We start from the raw sequence: 17,598 nt of genomic DNA on the forward strand, positions 1-17,598 counted from the left end.
TGAGTGTAGGCATGGAATACAGTCACAATCCTGATACACTTCATCTCTGATTCAACATTGCTTCTTATATTATTTGTTATGTTAAAGCTCATTGTCCATTATTCATATTAGGTATTTGTATTGGTCCGAATAGTAAAATATGTTATTTGATACAGCACTATTTTTTAAGGTGGTGGGCTTTTTTCAGGAGCCAGCTAGTGAGGTTGGTGGCAATATGTGGAGCAGTAGGAGTTGCAAGAGATAGATTTTGATGGTGGTGGTGGTGACAATTGAGGGGTAGCTTTTGGGTGTAGTGAGAGTTATGGGTTTGTATGCTATAAGGGTTGGGCAGTTAGTGGTATGGAAATGGAGTTTCAGGGATAATTTGCAAGATTGAGGGGCAGTTGTGGATGTTGGGGCAGTTTGCTGTGAAGTGGTCAGAAATTCAAGTGAAGTAGCTCTTGTGGTATGGATGTTTGCAGGGTATTGGGGCAGTTACAGGGGGTTAGTTTATGGGTTTTGGGGTAGGTTTGTGGGGTTGTGTCACGGTTGTGCCCCTGTTTCATGCTCTCATTCATCTCGCCACCTGGTGGTCAGACCTGGTGGCTGCGATGGACTGTCTGTTTGCTGTTTCCCATGTTCCAGAAGTCATGCCGGTCCGGATCTTCCAGCCTTCCAGACTGGCTTGGGATTTTTGGAACTTAGCAGCACCCTTACCTGGTGAACTCCCTTGTATGTGGCCTTTATTAAGCACCTGGGAACTTTCAGACTTTGCCTTGGCAACAGAGGTCTTCAGTCCTGTTCTTGTCCTTGTTGTTGTTTTGCCTGTTTTTGACCTTGCTGGTTTCCTGGTTTATTCTACTGTCTGCTGCCTACCCAAGACTCTGCTTGCTTCCTGGTTTGTTCTACAGTCTGCTGCCTGCCCAAGACTCTGCTTGTTTCCTGATTTACTATTGATTGCCGTCAGCCTACAGACTCTGTGTGGTTCCTGGTTTCCCTGCTGCTTTGGTGCCTGCCGGTAAGACTCTGCGTGATTCATGGTCTATTCTCCTGCTTCTGCTTAGTGCTGCTGCTCCAGTCTGGCCTGTGCCCGTCTGTCTGTGGTCTGCCTTGCCTCTTGTTTGGGTGATTTGCCTGCCACTGCTGCTCCTCGGCAGTGGCCCAAGGGCTCACTTTTCCTCACTAGTGTGACAGGTTGTGAGCAATTTGAGGTTAAATTCTGAAAAGTCACTGACATGTAGGCACCAGGATGATGCGTGCTAAGTGCAAATTCTATAAACAGCAGTTCTGCATGCAACTGCTGTTATAGAATATTAGCGTAAGTCCGCATTTATGCACTTATCCTTAGGTGCGAACATTGACTTAGGCTGACGTAAGTGCTCAAACCTAATTATAGGCAGTTATGTGTGTAAATGATAGCATTCTATAACTTGTGTGCATAACTGTCCCCAGATGGACAAACAAACAGACACATTTCTCAACCCTTATTTGTATAATTCTTTCCAACTTCCCTTGAGTTGAAAACAGTAAAACAATGACAGGCTATGACACTGAGTGGGTGACACTGAGTGGTCAAGTTATAGAGGGTCAAAAATTTACATCACGCATGAATGCTATTCAAAAACACCATCCTGGAAGCCCAGGCCAAATGTATTCCGCGTATTAAAAAAGGAGGACAGAACAACAAACGACAGCCGGCATGGTTAAAAAGTGAGGTGAAGGAAGCTATTAGAGCTAAAAGAAAATCCTTCAGAAAATGGAAGAAGGAACTGACTGAAAATAATAAGAAACAGCATAAGGAATGTCAAGTCAAATGCAAAGTGCTGATAAGGAAGGCAAAGAGGGACTTTGAAAAAAAAGATTGCCTTGGAGGCAAAAACATATAGTAAAAATTTTTTTAGGTATATTAAAAGCAGGAAGCTGGCAAAAGAATTGGTTGGACCGCTAGATGATCAAGGGGTGAAAGGGGCGATCAGGGAAGACAAAGCCATAGCAGAGAGATTAAATGAATTCTTTCCTTCGGTCTTCACTGAGGAAGATTTGGGAGAAATACCAGTGCTAGAAATGGTATTCAAAGCTGATGAGTCAGAGAAAATGAATGAAATCTCTATAGACCTAGAGGATGTAATGGGACAATTTGACAAATTGAAGAGTAGCAAATCTCCTGGACCAGATGGTATTCATCCCAGAGTACTGATGGAACTGAAAAATGAACTTGTGGAACTATTGTTAGTAATATGTAAGTTAACCTTAAAATCGAGCGTGGTACCGGAAGATTGGAGGGTGGCCAATGTAATGCCAATTTTTTAAAAAGGTTCCAGAGGAGATCCGGGAAATTATAGACCGGTGAGTCTTACATCGGTGTTGGGCAAAATGGTAGAGACTATTATAAAGAACAAAATTATAGAGCATATTAAAAAACAAGGATTAATGAGACAAAGCCAACATGGATTAAGTGAAGGGAAATCTTGCCTCACCAATCTATTACATTTCTTTGAAGGGGTGAACAAACATGGATAAAGGTGAGCCGGTTGATACTGTGTATCTGGATTTTCAGAAGGCATTTGACAAAGTACCCCATGAAAGACTCCAGAGGAAATTGGAGAGTCATGGGATAGGAGGTAGTGTCCTAATGTGGATTAAAAACTGGTTAAAAGATAGAAAACAGAGAGTAGGGTTAAATGGGAAGTATTCTCAATGGAGAAGGGTAGTTAGTGAGGTTCCCCAGGGGTCTGTGCTGGGACCGCTGCTTTTTAACATATTTATAAATGACCTAGAGATGGGGATAACTAGTGAGGTAATTAAATTTGCTGACGACACAAAGTTATTCAAAGTAGTTAAATCATGGGAGGATTGTGAAAATTTACAAGAGGACCTTACGAGACTGGGTGTCTAAATGGCAGATGACATTTAATGTGAACAAGTGCAAAGTGATGCATGTGATAAAGAGGAATCCGAATTACAGCTATGTCATGCAAGGTTCCACGTTAGGAGTCACCGACCAAGGAAGGGATCTAGGTGTCGTCGTTGATGATACGTTGAAACCTTCTGCTCAGTGTGCTGCGGTGGCTAAGAAAGCAAATAGAATGTTAAGTATTAATAAGAAAGGAATGGGAAACAAAAATGAGGATGTTATAATGCCCTTGTATTGCTCCATGGTGCGACCACACCTCGGATATTGTGTTCAATTCTGGTCGCCGCATCTTAAAAAAGATATAGTAGAATTAGAAAAGGTGCAGAGAAGGGCGATGAAAATGATAAAGGGGATGGGGTGACTTCCCTATGAGGAAAGGCTAAAGCAGCTGGGGCTCTTCAGCTTTGAGAAAAGACAGCTGAGGGTAGATATAATAGAGGTCTATAAAATAATGAGTGGAGTGGAACGGGTAGATGTGAAGCGTCTGTTTACGCTTTCCAAAAATACTAGGACTAGGGGGCATGCGATGAAGCTACAAAGTAGTAAATTTAAAACGAATTGGAGAAAATGTTTCTTCACTCCATGTGTAATTCAACTCTGGAATTCGTTTCCAGAAAATGTGGTAAAGGCAGTTAGCTTAGCAGAGTTTAAAAAAGGTTTGGATGGTTTCCTAAAGGAAAAGTCCATAGACCATTATTAAATTGGACTTGGGGAAAATATTTCTGTGATAAACAGCATAAAATGTTTTGTATTTTTTTTCCGGAATCTTGCCAGGTATTTGTGACTTGGTTTGGCCATGGTTGGAAACAGGAAGCTGGGCTTCATGGACCTTTGGTCTTTCCCAGTATGGCAATACTTATGTACTATTACAGAGTTCCAGATGTGCATTCACTGTAGATGTAGAGCTGGCACAACCATTAGGCAGGACTTAGTAGTTACCTATGGATGCTGCTTCTGTGGGGAAGGGGAACCAAAAAGCAGTTACAGTCAAATCAAAACTATAGGTGCTGACAACATCAAAGAAACAAGAGGGTGAACAGTTTTCAAATAGCTAATCTCCCCGTTTCTCAAAATACAAAATACCATCTTGTTAGTGCATGTATTAAGGATTCATGGACTGTTTGCTGAACCAGAGAAGGGTGTCACGGGATGGTGTCAACATTTCAGATTAGCTTTGTTAGTTTTATACATTAGGGGTACAGGCTTTAAATTGATGTGCGGGTTTGGGGTTTTGTAAGTACCGGTCTTTTACGGGATTGGTGGTTTTGAGGGGAGGTGTTTCATCTTGTTAATTTTTATAAGTGGTGAAGGAGAGGGAGAGTTTTTATACCATCGGTTTTTCTCATGTATTCATGAGGTTTTGCGTTTTGATTTTTTTCTCTCTCATTCTCCTCACTGGAACCAGTGATAGTATCCTACTCCTTGAGAAAATAGTGGATGGTGCATTTTTATGCAGTACGTTCCCTATCAGGAGGTTTGAGGTTCCTTGTTGATTTATTGGAAAGGATTCTGGTTGTGTAACCTTAGAATTACAAGGTGAGACACCCACAAAACTACAATTTCAAACCTTTTTTTGTTATTTAGAATTTGAGTTGAGACGGTTTGAAAATCCCTTTCTTTATTTAGAGTATTTTTAAACAACACCCATACCTGATTTGAAGACCTAAACTTTGTGGCTGCTCCTTATAGTATAGCTTTTTTTTTTTTAAACCATTTTCCTCATGTTATTATAGTTATCCTTTTGAAAGTTAAATGCTGCTACAGTAGATTTCCTTGGTGTCTTCACTCCACTTATTAATTCAAATTTGATCATGTTTAATCCCATCACCGTTACCTCTCTGTGAATTTGAGTTAAAAGTCATTATAGACCAGTGAAGAGGCAAGGCGAGCTAAGAGATGTTCTGGCTCTTATGAAACGAGTCACCACTGAGGTCTATGACTTTTTATGTCAAAAGTTCATTGGTAAAAATCTTGGTATTAAAGTTTTAGATGCTGGGATTCTTTGGGACTGTTTATTTACAGAATAGCATGTAAGCAGATTTTTGGCATTTACACACAAATGTGAACACATACTTGCATGCTGGTATTCTAATTATTTGCACTTATATTATCTGTGTAAATGTTAGCACCTTATTTAGAATGTTAATTGAGGCTAAAGCCACAATTAATACATTATTTTTTAGGCATGATTACAAAAATAAATCATGGCTAATAAAATTAATTGTGCTGCAGAATCTCCCCCCAGCATCCACCCTTCTTTCCCTCTCTTCTCTCTCCTGTCCTCTGATTCACAGTCTGGTATTTCTCCCTCCCTGCTCTGTTTGCAATTCAATAGCTCCTCCTCTCAATCCCTCCCCCTTCCCCCCTGATGTACCTTAAATCAGGTCTTCAAAGGCCTGGCAGTGGCAGCGATACTCATTTGCAACCTGCAGCCTGCTTCGGAGCTTTCCCTCTGACCTGTCCTGCCCCTTCTAACACAACTGATACTTCTGTTTCACATTTTTCTTTATTTCTCTCATCTGCCTTTTTATCTACCTTTAGCTAGATTTCATTCCTCTTTTCAATTTTCACCTACTTTCCAGTTTTTAGTTTCTTTCTTTTACTTTTCTAGTCTTTCCATTCCCCACTTCTGCCTTCTTTGACTACTCATTTCCTTGTTATCACAATCCATGGGATAAATCTATCTGAACAATGCTGACTCCAATTAGTACAGAATACTATAAAACTACTGACAGATTCAAATAAATATGACCATGTTACACCCCATCTTAATGAAGATCACCAACGACCTGTTTCATATCAAATTATTTTCAAAAATACTTATCTTTATTGATAAAATTAATGGCTCAGGTACACCACTTTTGGGCTCATTTTCGAAAGAGAAGGATGCCCATCCTTTGACACACATCGAAAGATGGGCGCCCTTCTCCCAGGGTCATCCAAATTAGTATAATCGAAAGCCAATTTTGGACGTCTCCAACTGCTTGCCATCGCAGGGACGGCCAAAGTTCAAGGGGGCGTATCGGCAGTGTAGCGAACGCGGGACTTGGACGTGCCTAACACATGGACGTCCTCAACCCATAATGGAAAAAAAGGGCGTACCTGACGAGCACTTGGACTATTTTACCAGGTTGTGTTTTTCTTACGACCGAGGCACAAAAAGGTGCCCAAAATGACCAGATGACCACCGGAGAGAATTGGGGATGACCTCCCCTTACTCCCCCAGTGGTCACTAATCCCCTCCCACCCTCAAAAAATATCTTTAAAAATATTTTTTGTCAGCCTCTATGCCAGCCTCAGATGTCAAACTCAGGTCCATCACAGCAGTATGCAGGTACCTGAAGCAGTTTTAGTGGGTGCAGTGCACTTCAGGCAGGCGGACCCAGGCCCATCCACCTCCCTACCTGTTACATTTGTGGATGAAACAACAAGCCCTCCAAAACCCACCAGAAACTCACTGTACCCACATCTAGGGCTACGGTAGTGGTATACAGTTGTTGGTAGTGGGTTTTAGGGGGGTTTGGGGGGCTCAGCAGACAAGGTAAGGGAGCTGTGTTCCTGGGAGCATTTTATGAAGTCCACTGCAGTGCCCCCTAGGGTGCCTGGTTGCTGTATTGGCATGTCAGGGGGACCAGTGCACTACAAATATTGGCTCCTCCCACGACCAAAGGGCTTGCATTTGGTCGTTTCTGAGATGGGCGTACTTGGTTTCGATTATCGCTGAAAATCAGAAATGACCAAATCTAGGGTCGACCATCTCTAAGGACAACCAAAATTTTGTCCACGACCGTATTATCGAAACAAAAGATGGACGTCCATCTTGTTTTGATAATACGGGTTTCCCCGCCCCTCCATCAGGATGTTTTCCGAGGAAGTCCTCAACAAGACTTTGTCTCTTTCAATTATGCCCCTCTACATCTCTCTTGCTACTTAAGTGGAGTGGAGGAATAGCCTAGTGGTTAGTGCAGAAGACTTTTATCCTTGGGAACTGAGTTCAATTCCCACTGCAGCTCCTTGTGACTCTGGGCAAGTCACTTAACCCTCCATTGCCCCTGGTACAAAATAAGTACCTGAATTATGTAAACCACTTTGAATGTAGTTGCAAAAACCTCAGAAAGGCAGTATATCAAGATTCCTTATATTCCTTCTAGGACTTTATGATCATCTCAGTCTATTTCATTACATGTCCCCTCCCTTCGACAAATATGTTATGATTCCATTCACACTAAAGTTTTTAGTGTTACAGACCCAACTCTTTGGAATGCCCTACCTCTTCAATTAAAATTAATGACTTCTTACACTGCCCTTAAAACATTCCTCTTCAGAGATGCCTATAATTCTTAACTTTCTGCTCTTGGCTACCAGCCTCGAAGCACATTAGATGTCAGCCGGTGTGTATTGCAGGCCTTGACATATCAGCACTCTCAATTTAAATATTGCTTCTCTTTATCCTATACCAAAATGTGTCCGATTCTTTATTTTTGATTTTAACTTCTTTTATATTTATTATGTAAACCGCCCTGAAGGCCTGTGCTCTAGGATGGTATATCAAATTTTAATAAACCTGAAAACCTGATTTCTTCCACAGCCTCCTATCTCCCTTCTTCTTTCACTCACTCTCTAGTTCCCCATTTCCTCCTTTCCAAGCTTCTTGTACCTCACCCTTACCTGCCCCAGCTACGTCTGTCATTCATCCATTTTCCACTTCCTGTCCCTTTCTTAAGTCTTACCCTCATCCAAACTCTGATCTCCCCCCCCCCCCCCACTTTACCTCCACTATTTCTACCCTCTCTCACGTCATTTGTTTCTGCTTCTTCAACTGCCTCCCAACTCCTCCAGGTCCTTCAAACTGTTTCCCCCCTCCATTTTTTCTGCACTCAATTTTGTAACCTCACCCAATCACCTAGTCCCTACTCTGCTTCTTAATATCAACTATTCCTCCACCTAATCCATCCTACCAGTCCTCACTCGCAATCTCCATCTCCTCTCTCTCCTTTTCTCAACCCATACCCTTACACCCTTATATCCTTACCTTTATGTCCACCCCCACTCATATAGGCAAACATTTTCCATCTCTCTCCTCCCACATTTGTAGCCTAGCATCTTCCTGTCTCTTCCCTTCCCCTCAACAGTGCAGCTTCTCTGTCCTTTCCCTTCCTTATACCTTTCTTCAGCATCCCCCTTCTCCTTTCCCTCCCTAATGGTTCAGCATTTCTCCTTCTCCTTTCCCGCCCCAATGGTTAAGCATTTCTCCTTCTCCCTTCCCTCTCTAATAGTCCAGCATTTCTCCTTCTCTCTTCCCTTTCTAATGGTCCAACATTTCTTCTTCCCTCTCCTCTCCTCAAATGGTCCATCTTTTTCTCCTTCCCTCTCCTCTTCCCATTAGTTCAGCATTTTCCCTTCTCTCTCCCCTCCCCAATGATCCAGCATTCCTCTCTTCCTTTCCCTCCCTAATGGTCCAGCATTTCTTTTTCCCTCTCTCCTCCCCAATGGTCCAGCATTCCTCCTCCTTCTTTTCCTTCCCTCTATAATGGTTCAGCATTCTTCCTTCTCCCTTTCCAATGGAGCAACATTCCTCCTTCTCCTTTACCTTTCCTCCTCATGGTCCAGTGTTCCTCCTTCTTCCTTTCCTTCTCTCCTTAATGGTCCAGAATTTCTCCTTCTCACTTCCCTCCCCAATGGTCCAACATTTATTTTTTTCCCAAACATTTGATATACTACTAAAAGGCCTAGCATAGGCATTTAAGCGATTTACAATAGCAGTATATAGCTGGTAGAGGACAAAGAGGAGAAAGTGGACTAGCCAGAAGCAGAAAAACACAGCGAATAGATGAGTTTTGATCATTTCCTTAAAATCTGGCAAAGGGGACTGATTTCTAATGTATAATGGCAAGTCATTCCAGATATTAGGGCCAACACAGCAGAAAGTAGATTAACGGGAGGTAGAGCGGCAGAGTTGGGAGGGAGTGTGTAGTAACAGAAGATCTTTGTCAACAGATCAGAGATACTGGAGTGGATATATATATTGGCGCATCATCTGATACTAGTCGAAAAATTAAACAAAATACTTTAAATTTCACCTGCCACTGAACTGGCAGCGAATGTATGACCACCAAAAAAGAGGTTATATGTTCAAAACAAAGCAAACAAATATGGTATGTTTAAATGAAACAAAATCTGACATTATGGATTAAACTAAGGAAAGGAGTGCCTATTTAAGGCACTGGGTCCTTTGTACCGATACTGTATTTGCATCAGTCCATTTCCATTTGTGCTTGATTATCTGTTTGTTTTATTTACCATAGCTTAATATTCCCTGGAGTACGTTTGGGAGCTGATAGCCAGTTCAGCGATTTCCTCGATGGACTTGGGCCTGCACAACTAGTAGGTCGGCAGACGCTAGCAACCCCTGCCATGGGTAAGAGTTATTTACTTGTATATGTAATGCAGATGGTGTCCCACTGGATATTATATGATGGTGAAAATTGTGCTAGAAGCTTTTTAATACAAAATTCTTTATGTCAAAACTTTGGAATTTTGTTTGTGGAAAATTTTAGTACACGTGGAGGGGCATAATCGAACGAAAACGTCTATCTCCATGGGCGTTTATCTCCAAGAACGGGTCCGTGAAGGGGCGGACCGAACCGTATTTTCGCAAAAAAAAGACGTCCATGTTTTATTCGACAATTTGTGAGCTGGGCGTTTTTTTTATTCAGCGATAATGGAAAATGAAAGCACCCAGCTCAAAAATGAATAAATCCAAGGCATTTGTTCATGGGAGGGGCCAGGATTCGTAGTGCACTGGTCCCCCTCACATGCCAGGACACCAACCGGGCACCCTAGGGGGCACTTTTACAAAAAAAAAAAAAGGTAAAAGATCTCCCAGGTGCATAGCACCATTCCCTTGTGTGTTGAGCCACCCAAATCCCCCTCAAAACCCACTGCCCACAAGTCTACACCATTATTATAGCCCTAAGGGGTGAAGGGGGGCACCTACATGTGGGTACAGTGGGTTTGGGGGGGCGGTTTGGAGGGCTCCCATTTACCAGCACAAGTGTAACAGGTGGAGGGGGATGGGCCTGGGTCCACCTGCCTGAAGTCCACTGCACCCCCTAATAACTGCTCCAGTGACCTGCATACTGCTGCCAGGGAGGTGGGTATGACATTTGAGGGTGAAAATAAAAAGTTGTGAAACGGCATATTTTGTGGTGGGAGGGGGTTTGTGACCACTGGGGGAGTCAGGGGAGGTCATCCCCGATTCCCTCCAGTGGTCATCTGGTCATTTAGGGCACTTTTTGGGGCCTTATTCGTGGAAAAACAGGGTTCAGGAAAAGTGCCCTAAATTCTCGCTAAAAACGCATATTTATCTTCCATTATCGGTGAAAGGCGCCCATCTCTGATCGCCCGATAACCACGCCCCAGTTCCGCCTTCACCACGCCTTTGACACGCCCCCATCAACTTTGTCCGCATCCGCGACTGAGTGCAGTTGAAAACGTCCAAATTCGGCTTTCGATTATACCGCTTTATTCGTTTTTGTGAGATAAACATCTATCTCCCGATTTGGGTCGCAATATAGGCGTTTTTCTTTTTCAATTATAAGCTGGATATTGGGTTTGGAGGAAAAAAAAAGATTGTTTTCCAATTGTGATGCCTTTTTATTGGACCATCATAAGAATTATTCGAAGGTGATGTAACTCTACACTAATCCTGAAGTAGTGACCTAGCTATCCTATATAATAATTTGCACCTCCAACGTTCTACATCTGGATGCCTGGGTTCGTGTAACAATTCCCATTGGTCCGCCCTCGCGTCTGAACGTGATGACGTCAGAGGGCGGATCAATGAGAGGGAAGAGAAACCAGCACCACTCAGCCACAGAACGTTGGAGGTGAGGATACAATCACAGGAGAATCGCCCCCTCCCTCCCCCCCTGACCTCCGAGTTCCAGGCCCCCCTCTCCTACCTCCCTCCCTCTCCACCCCTCCCCTCCGAGTTCCATGCCCCCCTCTCCTCCAAGTTCCAGACCCCCGCGCCTCCCTCCCTCTCTCTCTCTCTCTCCCCTCCGAGTGGCAGCCTGACCTGCGTTGCCCGCCCTCTTCTCCCAGTCCTCCGCCTGCCCCTCGCCTTTTTGTGTTATGGCTAGAATTTAAAAGTTCTTACCTCGGGGTCCATCGGCAGCAGTGAAAGGCGAGCAGGCACGGCGCTTCAGCCTGCCTTCCCTTCTCTCTCAGCTCTGCCTCTGGTCCCACCCTCATTTCCATCTTTCGACACAAATCGGGAGATGGGCGTCCTTCTCGCAAGGCGTCCAAATCGGCATAATGGAAAGCTGATTTTTTGATACCCTTGATGGCTTTCCATCACAGGGACGACCAAAGTTCACAGGGATGTGTCGGCAGGGTAGTGAAGGCGGGACTGGGGCATGATTAGGAGATGGGCGTCCTCAGCCGATAATGGAAAAAAGGGTGACCATGACGAGCACTTGGCCGACTTTACTTGGTCCATTTTTTTTCATGACCAAGCTGTGAAAAGATGCCCGAACTGAGCAGATGACCACTGGAGAGAATCGGGAATGACCTCCCCTTACTCCCCCAGTGGTCACTAACCCCCTCCCACCATCCAAAACAGGTTAAAATACTTTTTTGCCAGCCTCTATGCCAGCCTCAGGTCCATCGCAGCAGTATACAGGTCTCTGGAGCAGTTTTAGTGGGTGCAGTGTACTTCAGGCAGGCGGACCTGGGGGGGGGGGGGTTGGGGGGCTCAGCACCCAATGTAAGGGAGCTATGCACCTGGGAGAAATTTCTGAAGTCCACTGCAGTACCCCCTAAGGTGTCCGGTTGGTGTCCTGGCATGTGAGGGGGACCAGTGCACCACAAATGCTGGCTCCTCCCATGACCAAATGGCTTGGATTTGGCCATTTTTGAGATGGACGTCTTTGGTTTCCATTATTGGTGAAAATCAAGGGCGGCCATCTCTAAAGGTGGCCATCTCTAAGGTCGACCCAAATGTTGAGATTTGGGTGTCCCCGACCATATTATCGAAACGAAAGATGGACGCCCATCTTGTTTTGATAATACGATCGGGGACACCCCTTTACTGGGCCGTCCTTACAGATGGGTGCCCCCATTTTATTATGCCCCTCCATGTTACTATAACAGCACATGCACGGTTACAAATAGAGATAATGACAAGTTACAAGAAGTAGGAGATCTTCTCCAGGAACTGGAATCCATCAAAGCTGATCTGAACCTTCCAGGGCTCTGGTACTTAGATACAACTTGGAGCATAAATTAAATTGTATGACTTAAGAGAAAAATGGTCATCATTAGGCACAAAGTATAAAGAGGACAACCAAGAGACATTTCCTCCCTTCACAGTCTTCGTGATGTTTATCTGAGATTCGACAAAGATGATGGGGAGAAGAGCAAGTGGATACATGATAGAAGCGATGGATGGCAGCAACAAGATACATCTACCAACTCTCATTGATTGTAATCAGATAGCTGATAACAGGGAGGAAATTCCCATACCAGAGGTTGTGCAACACCACCCTCATTTGCAAGGGGAGGCAGGCTGAACAGGAAAGAGGGGAGACAGACTGAACATGAAGGGAAGGGAAGAGGGGAAACAGACTGAACACGAAGGGAAGAGTGGAGACAGACTACACATAAGGGGAAGGTAAGAAGGGAGACACATTACACATGAAGGGAAGAGAAAGGGTTGAGAAGGAGGCAGAGAAATTGAAGAAAGCTGAATATGAAAGATCAGTGCCAAACAGACATAGGGCAGGAGGTGAGAAAAGAAATAGCAAAGGCCAGGAGGTGGAAACAGAGCTAAGAGCATAGACAGAGGAAAGCAGAACCAAAGATTGGGGACAAGATGATTTGAATAATAAAACCACCATACTACAAAGTTTCAAATTTCAAGCTTATTGCACACTTAATATTCTGCTCAAGAGAAGAACTATCAGAGTGGTTTACAATTCCATAATATGAAAAAAATAAAAGGAAATAATTAAAATAAAGAAAGGAAAGATAAAAGAAAGACAGAGACCAACACTGCCGCACATCAGACCACCTCCCCACCCCCCACCAGACAACAACCACCAGATGCCTAAATCTCAAATGCTTGACAAAACAGATAAGTTTTAAGTTTGATCTTAAAATTATCTAGCGATTGTGTCAAGCGTAGGTCCAAAGGAAAGACAGTTCCATAAAGTGGGACCCTGAGCACTAAATATTTTCTTTCTAGCAACAGAAGAACAGGTAATAGTAAGCGAGGAAATCTTACCCTGAGAGGAGTGAAATGTCTATAGGGGATTATAAGGCAACAAAAAAACAATACAAATTGGAAGGTAAGAAAAATGATTTTATTTTCAGTTTAGTGATTGAATTATGTTGGTGTTGAGAATTTACATGTCGGCTTAATTTTGCACTGTACAGGAGAACATGCATTTCTTTCTATTTCTCTTGTATTGCACGACATGCAGAGTACAATATATCTGTTTTCAGTTTTTGTCTGCATAGTTTTTGCGGTTCCCTATTTTGTATCAGATGAGAGTCATGTTCTGCATCTGCAACTGAGGTGAAAGATTCCGCTGGTATGTGGTGTCTGTGCAGGAATCTGTAACAGTCTATCTTGTTTCAGTTTCCCAGTAGCTATATTGGTGCTCTAATGTATCTCAGTAGCATAATTAAATGATATAACTACTTCTGAAGGTTACAGGTATGGGTGGGGATGGAATGGATCTCAGTGGGAACGAGCAGTTATGGGTTAGATTCCACTGGTGTGCCTTGACAATTTATGCGCCATGTAAGTGTGCCACAAGATGAAAAAGGTTAAAATCACTGCCCAGGGCATATGCCTCCGTCATCTATGTGTGACTTGTCATTGCCACAGTCAGGTAGGCCAAGCCTCACTTGGAACCTTGCAGCTTTTGTATTTTGACCAGGAACCAGGCCAGGGACAAGTAGAGTGTGCTACTGTTCTGAAAAACAGCAAGGTACACAGTGGCCCTGCAGAAGCAGGCAACACGAGGACTTGGATACATTACGGGACTAGTATTATGTTATTTTGTTTCTCCTACCTTTGAATGGAACAGGGCCCTAACCTACAGCTTTAATATGTGTTATTTTTCATTGTCTGCAACTGCTGTGTGGTTCTGTCTTACTTGGGTTTCAGGCCTTCCGTCATTCATGTTACCACAGGCTCCTATGACGCTCATTTTCAAAAGAAAAAAAAACTCGAAAAATGACATAAAAGGCAGATTCATGATTTTCTGGAAGAAAAACATGTTAAGTGTATAGTTGAACCAAAGGAAAAAGCCAGTCTAAATTGCCAGTATGTTCAGATCAGGACATTGCCAGAGGGGGTGTTTCAGAAGCGTGACATGGACGGTCTTACTGAATGAATGTCTCCAGCCCATAACAGATAACAAAACATTTTCTCAGTGGTGGGAAGAAAAATGTACGGAACTAGACTTGATATAAAAGCATCTATGGTAAGAGCAAAACTGTCTTTAGACCCATTTGTGAATTTGTGAAGTTGGAGAGTGGAGGTGTGATCATGTGAGTATGGTTGGAGAAGGAGGCTTTCATAAAACCAAGCCAGACAAGAATAAAAAGTGAAGCAAACCCTCTTTATTAAAGAAATACTGATCCCTGTTACTTTACAAGTACAGTAAATAAAGAATAAGGTCTTTTTAGTTTCAAAGGCAAACTTTGCCCAGGTCTGTAGCTAACGGGTCCCAAACCCACAGTGCATACTGCTATTTGCAGGATTGCACACAAACAGGTTTGGCTCCAGTAATTCCTCAAGAACATGATTCTTGTAAAGCTAGAGTTAAAACTTGACTTACTTCAGTCAGGTTCTGGTAGCTAACACATAAGCAGGGAAACCTTTATACTACAGTGTGGTTTCTCTCCTCCTATGGCCTCCTTATTCTGTTCTGCTAGAGGGCTTTTACTTTCTGATCACTGTTGAGCCCCGCCCTCCTGCCCAGACAGCCTTATATCTTTATGCTCACTTGGACAGCTTCAGCCTCTGTCATGGCTGGTTTAGTACCACCTGCTGTAAGGTGGTTAAGCTGCAACCTCAGTGAGGACATGTTCTTAGGGACACCTGCTGCTGTACCACTCACTCCCTCACAAGAGGAAGTGATAGTCTGAGAGAAAGTTGAGAATTGCTGAGTGCTGTGTTACTGTGTATCTGTTTGCCCTAGTCTGTCACCATTACATTCCCTGACTTGCCTCCTCTGTGTCTCACCTCCTTAGCTCCTTGCCCACCTCCTCTAGTCCCCCCACCACACCCCCTCTTCCTCTGTATCTTGCCCCCTCCCCCCATCACTCACTGTCCCCAAGCCCACACACGTCCTTACCTGTTTGACTTCTGTCTATCCTTATTGCTCTGTTTGTCCTGTGTGCTGGTGCTGTGTGTGTGTGAGGACTGTTGGTTGCTGCTGGGAGATTGAGTGCTTAGTGGGTGTGGCATGAGTGCTGTTGCTAAGAGAGTGATTGCTTTGTGCTGCTGTTGTATGTGACTGCATTGTTTGTCAGTGGTAGGAAAGTGAGTGATTGCTGCTGCCATGTGTGTAAGGACTGTGTGCTGGTGGTGGGAGAGTGAGGTCTGGGTGGTGTTTGTTGGTGGTGGGTCTCACTAGGTAGGTAGGTAGAGCTGCGCACAGTAGTGTGTCTGGTGTTAGTGTATTGCACCTGTGGTGGTGGGATATGGATGCACTGAATACAGTGGTGGCTTACACTATGGCGGAGGATGAGGAGAGATTGGAGGGAAGGCCTCGCAGGAGATATCCACATCCCAGAGTTTTCTGGCCCCGTACCCATTTCCTATTTTATTCCATTCTATTTCACATCTTCTATACCGCTTTTAACAAAAATTTGAAAGCAGTTCACAGCAAGAATAATATCTCATTCAAATATGATATACAATTTAAGTTGTTCATTCATTCATTCATTCACTGGAGATATATTACAAAGAGAAAAGAGGGAAGACAGACTTACCAGCAATGTCTCAATAGGTACCAGTTTGACAGGGCTAACATTCAGCACCTGTGTGACCAGCTCCAACCTCTCCTCCAGCCCAGGACCAGTAGGAACAATCCCATCCCTATCCACCTGAAGGTCACCACCTCCCTCACCTTTTTGGGCACTGGTAGCTTCCAGTATGTCCTAGCTGTGAATGAAAGACTGACCCAGCTCACCATTTCCAATTGCCTCACCCAGTTCCTTGATGCCTTCCTTACCTACACTTCAGACTACATCACCTTCCCCACTACCCCCAGGCCCTGCAGAACAACATGGCTCAGTCCTACAGCATAGTTCGTGTCCCCTCAGTCATAGGTGCCATCAACTGCACACGCATCGCACTCAGACCCCCTCCCCTCCACTCTCCCGGGCACAACTATAGGAACAGAAAAGCCTTCCTCTCTATGAATATGCAGTTTGTGTGTGACTCCCATGGGGAGATTATGGATGTGTGTGCTCGATAGCCAGTTTTCACCCATGATGCCTACATACTTCAGCACTCTGGAATTTACCTCATTCCGCTGAGGGGAGATCACCGGAAGCTGGCTTGTAGGTAAGCGCAACAGGAATTCCCGAACCCCATATCCCATCCTCCCACAAACCTTCAGCACGCCCTCCCTCCAGGTGTCACCACAATGTATAGTCCCCACCCCACCTCCACAAGGTACTCAGACCAACCAATAAACACCTCTTTCTCTCTTTCTGCTTCCCCCACTGGTGATAGAGGATACCCACAGCGAACCTGGCTCATGACCCTGATAGTGCATCCTAAACTGTAGCGGAGGAGGAATACAATAAGAGGCATCAGACCACACACACCATCATAGAACGGACCTTTGGAGGCCTATTTTCAAAGCACTTAGGCTTGCAAAGTTCCATAGTAACCTATGGAACTTTGTAAGTCTAAGTGCTTTGAAAATGAGCCCCTTAGGCAGTTGAAGAATCGCTTCCGATGTCTCAACCAATCTGGATGGGACCACCTCTAAGCTCTGAGAAGGTAGCAAAGATCTTCATGGCCTGCTGCACACTGCTCAACCTGGCTCTCAGAAGACAACAGCCCCTGCCAGAAGATGGACAGAAACCACAGCAGCAGGCCCAATACCCAGAGGATGAGGAGCCCCCATCAAGCCATCCACCCATAGAGCTTACCTGGGTGCACACCAGCTGGAGGTCCGAGCCAGGGAAAGACTCATACAGACCATTTTTTTACTGAAAATGCATAATATTTACACCCCACCACAACCATCATCCTCTCCATGCACACACCCCTCCCCCACCCACATCACATACTCCCCCACCCCATCATACCTTCTATCCCCTCCACCCCCACAGCCCTCCACAGAAAAGCATTATGCAACAGAAATTGCCTACTTCCCCTTCCCCCTCCCCCATCCCATTGGCCTGAACCTCTCCCACCCTGTCTCCAAACACCTGGCGACAGCCTGAGTCCACGGTTGCCAGATGGGCGGTTTTCCCGCCCAATTGGACGGTTTTCTGCAACCCGCCGCAGGAAACTTTTGCCTGCGGCGGGTTGCGGTTTTTTGGGCTCCTTTTGATTTTTTTTGTGCGGATTTTGGGGCGGTTTTTCGGCCGGCGGGGGTGGGGCTAATATCGATAGAGGCGTGGTTTATGATGTTTTGGGCGGGGTTTGGTGACGTATTGGGCGG

At 44.5% G+C, this 17,598-nt stretch overlaps 1 protein-coding gene across 17 annotated transcripts in view; it reads left to right on the forward strand.

The window, feature by feature from the left end:
• Window positions 1-17,598, forward strand: part of RIMS1 (regulating synaptic membrane exocytosis 1) — an 871,728-nt gene that overhangs the window by 807,518 nt on the left and 46,612 nt on the right. For all 17 annotated transcript variants that reach the window (XM_030199020.1, XM_030199021.1, XM_030199022.1 and 14 more), the window contains one exon: window positions 9,199-9,311. In XM_030199020.1, coding sequence (XP_030054880.1) covers window positions 9,199-9,311 — 113 coding nt within the window. The remainder of the gene's footprint in view (window positions 1-9,198; window positions 9,312-17,598) is intronic.

The sequence above is a fragment of the Microcaecilia unicolor genome, chromosome 3, assembly GCF_901765095.1.
Source record: "Microcaecilia unicolor chromosome 3, aMicUni1.1, whole genome shotgun sequence".
Classification (NCBI taxonomy): Eukaryota; Metazoa; Chordata; class Amphibia; order Gymnophiona; family Siphonopidae; genus Microcaecilia; species Microcaecilia unicolor.